Below are 13,492 nucleotides of genomic sequence, written 5' to 3'. Positions count from 1 at the left end.
GTATAGGATCAGTGTCAACAGCAACCTCTACAATCACAAAAAATAATTCTAAAGGTTACGTTTTAGAAAAAAAATAACAAACATGTTATATTTACATGCTCTGTGCAATGGTTTTGCACAGAGCAGCCCTGATCCTCTTCTTTTTGGGTCCCCTTGACGGCCGTCCTGGCTCCTCCCCCCTGCCAAGTGCCCCTAATAGCAAGCCTCTTGCTATGGGGGCACTCGAGCAGACTCGCTCCTGTTAATGGACATTGTCGGGCCACGCTCTGTGTGTGAATGGACAATGTCCAGTCACTGGAGCATGACTCGGGAGCAATCCTACTCGAGTGCTTAAAGGCTTAAAGTGATTGTAAACCCTCACCTTGTAAAAACAACCCATTCAGTTTATATTATAAATGAGAGGCAAAACATTTGTGTATAGATACAAAAAACTTTATGAATACCTTTTTTTCCCTTTTTTATAAGTGATCATATTCCCTTTTTTTTTTTATATCTGCAGATCCCAATCGCTGTCCTGTTAAAATATACAATTCATACATATACACCTTCATTTATAAAAAAAAGTTATAAGTTCATAAAAATTTAGTTGTGCAAAAAAACATCAAATTCAGTTGTGCAAAAAAAAAAATGTCATCTGTTCTTAGCTGCATAAGAGCTGGGGGGGAGGGAAAACAGCAGCACACTGAATTTCCCAGTGAAAGGCTGTGCAGGAGGGGCATGTCAGGACAAGTATGATTATTTGAGAAAATACAGCATAGCTAGATAACTGACCATGCTGTCCCTCCTGCTTAGTATGGCCAGCTTTCAATAGGAAAGCAGAGGGACTGACAGCAACACTGGGGATTTCACACAAAGGAAACAATACAAAGAGAAGAGGATACATTTTCATACAAGCACATGGTACAGCAGACACATAACAAGAAAATGAAATGTTGGGTTTACATACTTTTTATTGTGTTTTACTTGCCTGATGGCCTTTGTAATATAAGCATGTTTAGTGTCTGCTGGAATGATATCTTCTTCCTTAAATGTGTCAAGGATTCATAGATAAAAATCCAGACAGATATTTCCTTACTGCCAAATGAAATTTACTTTTATTATATTCAGGAACTGGAAGACTTTATATCTGAGTCCGGGGATGCTGGTTTCATTGTGGTTACTCTGGGATCAATGTTGTCCTCACTCCCTGTAGTGGAATTCCTCAAGGAGATGAACAGTGGATTTGCTAAGATTCAGGAGAAGGTGATCTGGAGGTATCAGAGGTCAAATTGGCCACAAGAGGTGGAAATTGCTCCCAATGTGAAAATTATGGACTGGGTGCCACAGAATGATTTACTGGGTAAAAACTGTACTATTATTTAAGCAGAAAAGAATCAGTTACAGTTGTAGCACCACCCCCGCAGGAGCTGCTGATTAGATTATTGGGTCTACGTCCTGCCTAACAACCCACAGAATTGGCTCGAACCCTCCCTAGGCACAACTGACCCAGAATAGGACTGGAATACCAAATGGCTACACAGATTGGAATATAACACTTCAATAAATAATAATGACCTGTTACCTCTCTCCAGCTGCAGTCCTTCTGGGTAATACAAGGTGACCACACACAAGCTTGCTTTTAAACAGGAAAGTTATTTACTGTAAATCAAATAAACAGTTTCGATACAGTAAAATATGACTTTGTAAAAGGATATACTGATTAATTAATCAAAGATAAGATAAATACTGTGATATCACTCCTCAACGGCACATTAATTGTTTCAGGAAATGTCTCAGAGCCTATAGGACCACCATCTTAATCACTATTATACTTTTGGAAATAAGGCTCAGCATTCAGTTAGACACAGTACCAGACAGTCAGACCTATCTGAGTCCGCTGTTTCTTCTCTATATCTTCGCTAGCAACGTTGGTGCACTCGCGATTTGTAATCCACATTGAGGATGGGTGATCAATAGAGAGAATGGCAGCAAACAGTTAGTAATCACCGCGGGGTGTCTGTGCAGGATTGGCGGTAAAACTTCTGTGAGAGATGTACTGGGCCACCTGGTATATTGCCTTCTACTGCTCTAAGGCTAATCCTGACTAAAGTTACTTCTTTGATAGATAGAGTCAGTTTTTGGGCAGGTGCCCTCTCACCAACAGGACTGTCTCCCAGGAAGCCTCCGCTGCGATCTCAGTCTCCGGCCTCTGTCACCAGCCGCACTAGGTATTTGGGGTGGATGAGTCTGGTCTCTGTAGAACATCCATGGGACCTCCAGGAGGGATCCTCTACTGGAGATGAAACACTGCAACTTAGTCACTTAAGGCCCAGGAGTTTCGGCCTAGCATGCAGCATCAGCCCACAGCGCTGGCATCCTGCTTGTCTCACTGTGTCTTTCCCAAGAGAGTGAGCCTGGCTCCTCCCTTCCTTTATAAAGCTTCCCCCAGAAGGCTGTGCGGTGCAGCAGTGCACCCTGGTACTCTCAAAGCACTATGGGCAATGAAGACTGCTCAACTTCCTGAAAGGAAAATCACATCAAAAGAAATTCCATAGCCGCTGCAAAGTGTCCTTTTGGCCACTAGATGGAGCCGAGTTCCTCTCAAATGTCAAACAGCAGTCTTTTAGAACTTGTATAATGGGAGACCCCGCTACACACTCCCCCCACTTGAGAAACTTTGGTCCCCAAAGAGGACAACAGCATGTACTCCAGTGCATATGTTGGCAGTACACCAAAAAAAAAACATTAACATATGCATAACAGGGAATCATCTTCCTTTTCATAAGCAGAGTTCAAACTTAACAACTGCATATTACAACACAGGTTTGACATAGGAACCTCCCACCAATTGTCGGGGGAGGGAAGGTAATTCTGTTCACAGACCCCCGACACTTGAGTGGCTTGTACAGATGTGCCTGGGGGTGAGCTAGGGTTGTCCTCCACCAAATCTGCGGTGGAAGAACTAGGCTGATCAAGAGTTCGTTTGGAAGTAAAGATAGCCTCTTCCGAGCATTCACTCAATTGGTTATAGGTCAGTCTTTTGGGTGGGTGAATGACTCTTCTTTCCCTCTGTTCTTTGGGATGCACGATCTCAGAGGTACTAGGACCAGCCACTTCTGGGGATTCTTCAATGTCCTCCTCCTCATGTTCCAACACACAGGAATCTGATGCTTCAAGAGCGGTCAGTTCTTCTTCAGAGAAAGGTGCAACCTCCTCCTCAGGATCTTCATCATCAACTACTTCTTCTGGAAGCATGTGGAAAGGTATGAATTCGGGGGCTTCCGCCCGAAGGGTTCCTCTGTCAGCCAATTCGGATGAAGACAGGGAGGCAGGTGTGGGTTCTGGTAACTGAGATGACCACATCCAGTCAGGTACCTCCTCTTCATCTTCCAGATCTTCAGATGGAGAATTTCCCTCCCTCACATCTGGGAGTGTCGACTGAGATCTGGTGACTGGTCTGGACAGGCGAGAGGTCGAAGGGGTCTCTGACGAATCTACGACAGGAGGCATGCGAACTGCTTCAGAGAGAGGCAGTAAATGGTTCCTATGCCAAGTCTTCAGTGGACCCACACTTCCTTCAGGCCGAATTTGATACACAGGGAGGTTTGGTAGTTGCTTGCAGATAACATAAGGTTGGGACTTCCAGCGGTCTGCCAACTTGTGTTTTCCCGGGACACCCAAGTTCCTCAACAATACCCTGTCCCCTGGTTGCAAGTCTTGGATCCGAACTTTTAAGTCGAAATTCCTTTTATTCCTCAGTCCACGTTGATCAGATGTGTCCTGAGCTTTATCATAGGCCGATTTCAGACTCTTCCGCAGTCGGTCCACATATCCCTTGTGCGATGCTGAAGAGGTGTGATCGGGTGAGATGCCAAAGGCCAAATCCACTGGCAACCGAGCCTCTCGTCCAAACATTAGACGATAAGGGGAATATCCAGTAGCATCACTGACAGTACTGTTGTAGGCATGCACAATGGCAGCTACATGTTTGCCCCAATGCTGTTTCTTCTCTGAGCTTAAAGTCCCCAACATGTCCAAAAGAGTCCTGTTAAATCGTTCCGGCTGGGCATCCCCTTGTGGATGGTAGGGAGTAGTTCTAGTCTTTTGGATGCCTAACAGATCTAACAGTCTCTTGATCAGTCTGCTTTCAAAGTCTCTCCCCTGATCTGAATGGAGGCGTTGTGGTAACCCATAGTGTACAAAGAACTTTTCTACAAGAACTTTGGCTACTGTAGAGGCCTTCTGATCCCTTGTCGGGAATGCTTGGGCGTATCTGGTAAAATGGTCTGTTACCACAAGGACATTCCCTTGGCCACTCAGATCAGGCTCTAGGCAAAGGAAATCAATGCACACCAGTTCCATTGGTCCCTGGCTTTGCAGATGGCCCATTGGGGCTGCTTGACGTGGCAGAGTCTTCCTTTGTATACATCGGACACAAGAATGACAGTATCCTTCAACTTCGGCCCTCATACAGGGCCAGTAGAACCTGTCTCTGACAAGCTGAAAAGTTCTTTCAGGTCCCAGATGGCCATGATTATCATGAAGAGCAGCCAGAACTCTCTCCCTGTATTTAGCTGGTAAGAACAGTTGCCACTTCTCCTCCAGATCTTCAGATGGGCCTCTTCGGTAGGCCACCCCTTCTCGGATCTGTAACCGGGTCCACTCTCTATGCAACAGACGGGCCCCCTGAGGAGAGTCGGTTAGAAGCAACTCAGGGCGCTGGATCTCCAAGGCTTCCAAAAGAAGTTTTCCCAGAGGGTCTTCCAGCTGCTCCTTCCTCAAGTCCCTTTTGGACAGCCGGGGTAAATCTTCCCCTTCAACCTGGGTCACCCTGCAATAGTATTTGGGTACTCCGACAGCCGAAACCCCAATCTCTTCGGCTCTTGATCCTCCTCTGGATCGAAGTTCAGTTCCCTGATATAGGGCACGCACCCCTTCTGGAGCCAAATGGGTCCATTCTTCATCAGGTTCGTGTGGTGCATGCAACCTTCTGGATAGGGCATCTGCATCCCTGTTCCCGATTCCTGGCCGATACTTCAGGCTGAAGTTGAAGCTAGAGAGGGCAGCCAACCATCTGTGTCCTGTTGCATCCAGCTTGGCTGTAGTCAACAGATAGGTAAGGGGATTATTATCCGTCTTGACAATGAATTCAGCTCCGTACAGGTAATCTTTCAGTTTGTCGACCACTGCCCACTTTAAGGCCAGGAATTCAAGTTTGTGGGTAGGATAATTCCTTTCAGCAGGTAGTAGACTCCTGCTCACGTAGGCTACGGGTCGCAGGTGACCCTCATGTTCCTGGTAGAGTACCCCACCCAGCCCATCTCGGCTGGCATCGACATGTAGTTCATATGGTTTCGTGGGGTCTGCGTAGGCCAACACAGGGGCAGTGGTTAGATTCTTTTTCAACTGAATGAAAGCCCCTTCACATTCTGGGGTCCACTGATCCTGGATGGACTCCTTGGCCTTCCGGGGTCCCATGGTGGACTTCACTGGCTTGACCAGTTCAGGAACGTCATCTTCTTCGTTCTTTAGTAACTCATTGAGGGGTCGGGCAATCTTGGCGAACCCCTCTACAAACCTCCTGTAATAGGAGCAAAAACCCAGGAACGACCGAAGTTCGGTCACATTTGTAGGTCTCGGCCAGGAGGCGACAGCATCCAGCTTGTCCGGGTCGGTGGCCACCCCTTCTTCAGACACGATGTGGCCCAGGTAATGGACCGAGGACTGATAGAATTGGCACTTCTCAGGAGAAAGTTTCAGGCCTTCTTCATGTAGCCTCTTCAGGACCTTTTCCAACCTCTCCTCGTGTTCTTCCAAAGTTCTGCCAAACACGATAACATCATCCAAGTATACCAGTACCTCTATCAAATTCATATCTCCAACGGTCCTTTCCATCAGCCTTTGGAAGGTAGCAGGGGCCCCTGACAACCCCTGAGGCATGCGATTGAACTCAAAGAACCCCACAGGGGTGATGAAGGCTGTCTTCTCCCGATCTTCAGGGTGCATGGGGATCTGATAATACCCACTCTTTAAGTCCATCACACTGAACCACTTTGCCCCTGACAGGCTCTGTAGGGCGTCTTCGATTCGAGGAGTGGTATACTGGTCTGGGATGGTTCTTCTGTTCAGGGTTCGGTAGTCGATACAAAGCCTCAGAGATCCGTTTTTCTTCCGGACTACCACTATCGGAGAAGCATATGGGCTCCTGGATTCTCGAATAACCCCAGTCTTCTTGAGTTCCGCCAGCTGCTGACGTAGATCTTCTAAGTCACCTAAGGGAACTCGCCGGACTCTTTCTCGGAAAGGTTTGTCCTCACTCAGGCGGATCTTATGAGTGGCACTCCTGGCGCATCCCACGTCGAACTCATCCCTAGAAAATATTCCTCGCCATCGAGCAAGTTGTGCCTTGGCCCTCTTCACCCATTCCGGTGGGAGGGCAGCGTTTCCAGAGCAGAGCTCTTCTATGATAACTTCACCCCTTTCCTCCTCTTTAAGATCAGATGGGACAACTGGGGTAGCCGGGTTAACTTGGCCCAACAGCACTCTGGCCGGTACCTTCACCGGTGTAGTAGAGGTGTTTCTGACACTCACTAAAACCCTTCCATGGTTTTTCTGTAACACCTTCAAAGGGATCACTTCAGGGATTACTTCTATCCCTCTCTCCTCTTCCTGTGGACCTGATTCAAAGATGATAAAAGGGCCCGGCTGTTTCCATGTGAGTTTAACGGAAGCTTTCAGACAAGCCACCTCTCCTGGCTGCAAGACCTTTTCCGTTCTGTCCAACTTCCAGAGTCTTCCAACTCCTTCTGCAGGAGTCTCTTGCTCCAATACTAATCGTTGATAGGCCTGCCGTAGCATGGGGTGAATCCTTGGCGCTGGAGCATCCTGTCCCTGGACCAGTTGTGTCAGGAGGCGCCTTACTAGGTCAGTGTTGGTCCCTACGATGAGAGAGCTTTTGTTGGCCCCTGGCGGACGAGGACAGACCACCGCTAGGGTGTCGAAGGTTTCAGCTTCACCAGCCACTGATGGGTCAAAGGTCAACTTGATTGGCAGATACCCGTCATAGGGAAAACTTTGAGTCCCGATACCCCATATCTCCAGATCTTCCAACTTCTGCAGAGGTAGATGGGTAAGGTGTTTATCATAGAAGTCTCTATACAGAAGAGTCACTTGAGCCCCAGTGTCAAGGAGGGCTCTTGTGTAAATTCCTTCTACCTGGACAGAGACTACAGGGGAAGGCCCGACCAAGTTAGTTGGGAATTCTCTTGAAGTGGCCTTGTTGTCTGATTCAGTTCTCTGCACCCAGGCTCTTTTCTTTTTTTTTCTTCTGGACTTCAGTCCCCTCTGGGCCCGGTGTGCATTGATTTTCCTCCTCTCAGTAGCCTGGAGTATAGAACTAGGGGCGTTGTACCTGGATCTGACTCCCTGACTCAGATTCCCTGAATCATTGAGTCTCTTGGATTCCCTTGAAACTGGCGGGCACCCGGTCGACTCCTTCACGGGTGCTCTCTGAAGTTTTTCCGCTGGCTTGCGAGGTTCTGAGGCGACATTTCCTGGGCTGGGACATACTCCTCTAACATGTCCTACTCCCCCACAGTTGAAACAAGTTAGCGATCTCCTAGGTCTCGGTTCCAGGTCTACTCTAAGGTTAGAAGGTTTATCCGGCTTCTCTGACGCGTTCCCATCAGGTAGAGTAGATGCCTGACTAGTCAGGATGGACACCATTTCTATCAACTGGGACACCTGGGTCTTTAGGAGTTCAACTTGCGAGTCACTTTCTTTTGCACTTATCACTTTGACATGAGCAGTTGAGTCAAACTGCCGACTCTTCCTCTTGTTGTCCAACATGACCTCTTCTTCTCTGACCATTCGGATCAGGTCATGGTATTCCAGAATGCCACCATCTTGGCGAGTTCGCAACAGTATGGCAATGGGATCTAAGGGTTGAGCCCCTCTCAGCACCTGCCGTGCACGAGTCTCATCTACCTTCCGGGGGTCTATCCCTTTCTTTAACAAGATCTGGTGGATGATCTTATCCAGGCGTCTAATAAATTCGGACAACTTCTCTTCCTCTTCTTGGTAACAGTGGTCTAACTGGTAAAGAAGTTCAGCCACGTTCTCCGTCCGACCAAATACATCTTGTAGAATGTCTAGATAATCCTGTGCAGTACAGTTCTTTTTGCTTAGCTTGAGATTACGTACGGCCTCTAGTGCAGGTCCCCTTAAACTTTCTGTGATTCTCTGTTTCTTGTGCTGTTCTGGTACCTCCCACTCTTCCAAAACCTGAGTGGCGGTATCTAACCACTCTTCAAACCCATCTTCTGTCGAAGGCACAGGCTGTTTCCCAGAGAATGTCCTGAGCTTCCTATATCCAGTCATCAGATAGTTTGGGGAGTCCTTACTACATTTTGCTACGATTTCCCCGAGAACAGCACACAGTTCTGAGCTAAAGGTAGACAAAGGGGGTGACTCTGGACTCCCTTCTTGGACACCTTTTTCTTTGCTGGATCCCCCAGGAGTGGTGGATGAGGGACCTTCAGTAAGGACTTCTGGATGTATTACGAAAAGTTCTGTTTGGTCAGTAGTCTTTACACTGGTTCCCTTAAAGTAATCAGGGACCCCCTTCCTCCACTCACACAATGCATACGTGTGTGGAACGGTGGTGTCTGTCTTTATGTCAGTCACCCAAATTTTCCTGTCTGTGGACAGTGCCCTTAAAACTGGGAGAAGTTTTTCCTCAGTCCAGACCTCTCCCTTGATTTCAACCACCAGGCCATTTTCCACTACGACATTCTCTTCCCTGCACCACTCGGCTGCAGCGGTAGGATCCATTTCTGCGTTGAGGGGTATTCTGTGGCTGAGAGGGTTGTGTTGCAGGACTGTAGATATCCCGGACGAGCCCCCACGTGTAGCACCACCCCCGCAGGAGCTGCTGATTAGATTATTGGGTCTACGTCCTGCCTAACAACCCACAGAATTGGCTCGAACCCTCCCTAGGCACAACTGACCCAGAATAGGACTGGAATACCAAATGGCTACACAGATTGGAATATAACACTTCAATAAATAATAATGACCTGTTACCTCTCTCCAGCTGCAGTCCTTCTGGGTAATACAAGGTGACCACACACAAGCTTGCTTTTAAACAGGAAAGTTATTTACTGTAAATCAAATAAACAGTTTCGATACAGTAAAATATGACTTTGTAAAAGGATATACTGATTAATTAATCAAAGATAAGATAAATACTGTGATATCACTCCTCAACGGCACATTAATTGTTTTAGGAAATGTCTCAGAGCCTATAGGACCACCATCTTAATCACTATTATACTTTTGGAAATAAGGCTCAGCATTCAGTTAGACACAGTACCAGACAGTCAGACCTATCTGAGTCCGCTGTTTCTTCTCTATATCTTCGCTAGCAACGTTGGTGCACTCGCGATTTGTAATCCACATTGAGGATGGGTGATCAATAGAGAGAATGGCAGCAAACAGTTAGTAATCACCGCGGGGTGTCTGTGCAGGATTGGCGGTAAAACTTCTGTGAGAGATGTACTGGGCCACCTGGTATATTGCCTTCTACTACTCTAAGGCTAATCCTGACTAAAGTTACTTCTTTGATAGATAGAGTCAGTTTTTGGGCAGGTGCCCTCTCACCAACAGGACTGTCTCCCAGGAAGCCTCCGCTGCGATCTCAGTCTCCGGCCTCTGTCACCAGCCGCACTAGGTATTTGGGGTGGATGAGTCTGGTCTCTGTAGAACATCGATGGGACCTCCAGGAGGGATCCTCTACTGGAGATGAAACACTGCAACTTAGTCACTTAAGGCCCAGGAGTTTCGGCCTAGCATGCAGCATCAGCCCACAGCGCTGGCATCCTGCTTGTCTCACTGTGTCTTTCCCAAGAGAGTGAGCCTGGCTCCTCCCTTCCTTTATAAAGCTTCCCCCAGAAGGCTGTGCGGTGCAGCAGTGCACCCTGGTACTCTCAAAGCACTATGGGCAATGAAGACTGCTCAACTTCCTGAAAGGAAAATCACATCAAAAGAAATTCCATAGCCGCTGCAAAGTGTCCTTTTGGCCACTAGATGGAGCCGAGTTCCTCTCAAATGTCAAACAGCAGTCTTTTAGAACTTGTATAATGGGAGACCCCGCTACACAGTATATATGGATACGATATGAATTTAACAATGAAAATAATCTATAAGAGCCTTTCTCAACCATTTTTGCCATGAAAGAACCACTTATATAATATTCAAGTGTCAGGGAACCCCTACAAGTTGTAGGTATAATAAAAAAAGAATAAGGAATGAGGTGTACTTGCAGTAGTATATTTGTGTAGTATATTTGACACACAGAGTGGATCACTTTTGTTAACACTCCCTTGCTGCATACAAGAAAATGATTTTCAGTAATAAATATTTAAATAAATATTAATGATTGGCAGTAGACAATTGTAGTGCATCCTGAACATTAGTGGTCAGTAAGGAAATGTCCAATAACATTAGTGGTCAGTAGGAAAATGGACTCTTTACATCAGTGGGTAACAGTATAGGGCCCCCCATACAGGCAAATAAAAGTATAATTGGGATTAGTGGTTAGAGGAATGAAAGGAAAGTGACATTAGTGCCACAACTATGCAGGCACCATCAGAAAGGAGATCAGACCACCACCCCTCAGTGTTCAAAGAATGTACAATAAATCTTTGAAGAACCTTAGAGTTTCATGGGACATTTCAGAAAGGCTGATCTATAGCATTCATGCTGACTGAACAACATCACAATTTTTATTAGGCATTGCTGTGATTTAGGCCTGGTCGTCGTGTTAGTAATATCAATGACGCTCTGTGGTCATGAACTTTCAAATTCATTACATGTAATGTATACACTGTTCTAGTGTCTACTTCCACTCTTCTCCCTATCACCTTCTCCTTCTTCCTCTACTCTCCTCCTAACTTCCCTCCCCTCTCTTATTCATGTTTTTCCTCTCCTCTCCTCTCTTCTTCTTCCTCTCACATTCTTTTCACCGTCTCACCTTCCACTTACCTTTCCTTCTCCTTCCTTCTTTTTCGACTTTTCTCTCTCATCTTACCTACTCCTACCGTTTCCTTCTCCACCCACTCCTTTCTTTAAATTGGCATTAGATGGATAGAAATTCATCTGGTTCAGTGGGTGCTGCTTGAATTTTGTTCAGTATGTGACTGTCACCGCTGAACAAATTTAATCATGTAATCAAATTCTGTTGAAGGAGAATCTTGGAAAACCAATAGCCAATACGCTGCAGCCTGAAATCAGTGTAACCTGACAGCAGTGGGAGCTGCTGTCACAATACAATTTCCAGGCGGGGGTGGGGAATCCTCCAACCATAGACTGTCTATGGTCAGCTTAACCCTTGCCTCTCCTTTCCCCTCTTCATCTTACCCTCTTCTATTTCTCCCCTTCTCACCCCATTTTTCCGCTCTCCTTACCACTCTTCTCCTCCTTTGCCTTACCCTCTCTCCTACTCCTCCTTTCTCCAACCCAATCCCCCCCTCCTCCCTCACCTTGCCCTCTCTCTTACTTCTCTCTTCCCCACCCCACTTCTGCTGTCCACACTGCACTTTTCCCCTTCCTACCACTTACTCTTGCCACTCTTCTCTTAGAATGATTTTGTTGTATTGCCTTTACCAATTTCAGGGCACCCTAAACTGCGTCTTTTTGTGACACATGGAGGAATGAACAGTTTGATGGAAGCTGTGTATCATGGAGTTCCTGTTGTTGGGATTCCACTTTTTGGGGATCAGATAGAAAACATGGTCAGAGTAAAAGCCAAACAAATGGGAACTTATATTCTACCTGACGAACTTAAAGCTGACAACTTTGCAAGCACCATTCGACACATCATTGAAAATCAATGGTAATTGTTGCCAATGAAATATCTGTGAGGTTGGCACCGATCAACACACATCTGATATCTGTGAGGTTTGACTTCGGATAACTGTAACTGACATAGAATGTGCTGTGAACAGCTGTAACAGGGCAGCTGGTTGGCACTGGACCCGGAAGCTAGTGGAGATCACTGGAGTAGCATAGCCCCTACAGTGATTTCTAGTTTCTAGAGTAATCCACCTGGAATTTACCTTTAAAGTTCTGTTGTAAAATCACTTCAGAAAAGTTGTAAAAGGTTTGTACTTGACCCTAATTGTATTATGTTATGTGTCCACAGTTACAAGACATCAGCAATAAAACTGCAAGCCATTAGGAGGTCACAGCCCTTTCCTCCAGACCAGAAATTAGTGAGATGGGTGGAGCACATCATCCAATCGGGTGGAGGCGGTCATCTTCATCCCTATTCTTACAAACTTCCCTGGTACCAGTATTGGCTGCTGGATGTTATTCTGTTCCTCTTTGTCATTCTTACTGTGATCATCTACCTCATTGTAACACTCTTCAGGGCTCTCATTAAGAAATTACGTTCTATGGGAAAACTAAAGATGAACTAATGAAACTTTGCAGTGTATCGGAACTAAAGACGATTTCATTGTGCTCACAACATGGATACCTCAAGTGTCAGTGAAATTTTGCAGCCACTGATCACTAACCTCAGGGACATTGCTGTTATCCGAAGACTAATGATGGCCATACATGGTGCAATACAATTGATTGATCGATGTTCGATTCAACAAAACTTTCAAAACTTAAATGGACAAGCAATGAGCGACAGACAGTGATGGTTTTGATGAACCCAACTCAGTAGGTTGTGGCAGGAAAAAATCAATCACACAGGGTCGATTGATGGCTTTTTTTACATGTCCGTGGGAATCACTTATGATCAGTCTACATGTAAGGGTGTAAAAAAAAAAAAAAAAACACCCAGTACAATTGTTTTTTTCTTCCACAACTATCTTAGGTTGATCAGAACCATCAGTATCAGTTTTATTGTACTGTTTACAGCCACTATTAGATTTTAAGGCAGCATTCTGCATATCATCCTTGCTATTTACCTATACCATGATGTGCCTCTAGGTCATACCATAATGTTTATAAACAGTATAAAAGTGCCACGTTTGACTTCATAATTGTTGCTAATTAAACAAAAATAAAATATATACCACATCAGATGTTTCTGTTCCACGAATCCCAGTTGGCTATGCCTCATGTGATCTGGCAGATATACAAGTACTAGCATTATTAAAGCACACCTTGCATAAATATTCATGGTCCTCCATTGAATCCCCACCACCTGTGTCAATACTTTCTCTTTCCTCTCTCCTCTCCTTTTCCCCTTACATCCCTATTCTTCCCTTTCCCCTCTTGCTTCTCTTTCCTCTCTCCTCTCCTTTTCCCCTTACATCCCTATTCTTCCCTTTCCCCTCTTGCTTCTCTTTCCTCTCTCCTCTCATTTTCCCCTTACATCCCTATTCTTCCCTTTCCCCTCTTGCCACTCTCTTCTATGTATTTTTTTTTCTTTTATTTTGACTTTCTTCCCCATTCTCTTTCTGCCTTTTACACTACACATCTTGTGGTAGCATCTATA

The 13,492-nt window shown here is 45.8% G+C and overlaps 1 protein-coding gene across 1 annotated transcript in view; it reads left to right on the top strand.

Moving 5' to 3' along the window:
• The window catches only part of LOC309558302 (UDP-glucuronosyltransferase 3A1-like), a gene marked incomplete at its 5' end in the record, with an annotated part of 49,191 nt that extends 36,590 nt beyond the window's left edge, over positions 1-12,601 (top strand). Inside the window, 3 exons of the mRNA XM_082261359.1 lie at positions 1,108-1,339; positions 11,653-11,872; positions 12,182-12,601. Coding sequence (XP_082117485.1) covers positions 1,108-1,339; positions 11,653-11,872; positions 12,182-12,458 — 729 coding nt within the window. The 3' untranslated portion in view covers positions 12,459-12,601. The remainder of the gene's footprint in view (positions 1-1,107; positions 1,340-11,652; positions 11,873-12,181) is intronic.
• Between the last annotated feature and the right edge of the window lie 891 nt (positions 12,602-13,492).

Source organism: Pelophylax lessonae (assembly GCF_965119305.1).
Source record: "Pelophylax lessonae genome assembly, chromosome: 1".
Lineage (NCBI taxonomy): Eukaryota > Metazoa > Chordata > Amphibia > Anura > Ranidae > Pelophylax > Pelophylax lessonae.
The sequence above is the reverse complement of the archived record's forward strand: the minus strand, read 5'-3'. Positions and strand labels throughout refer to the sequence as shown.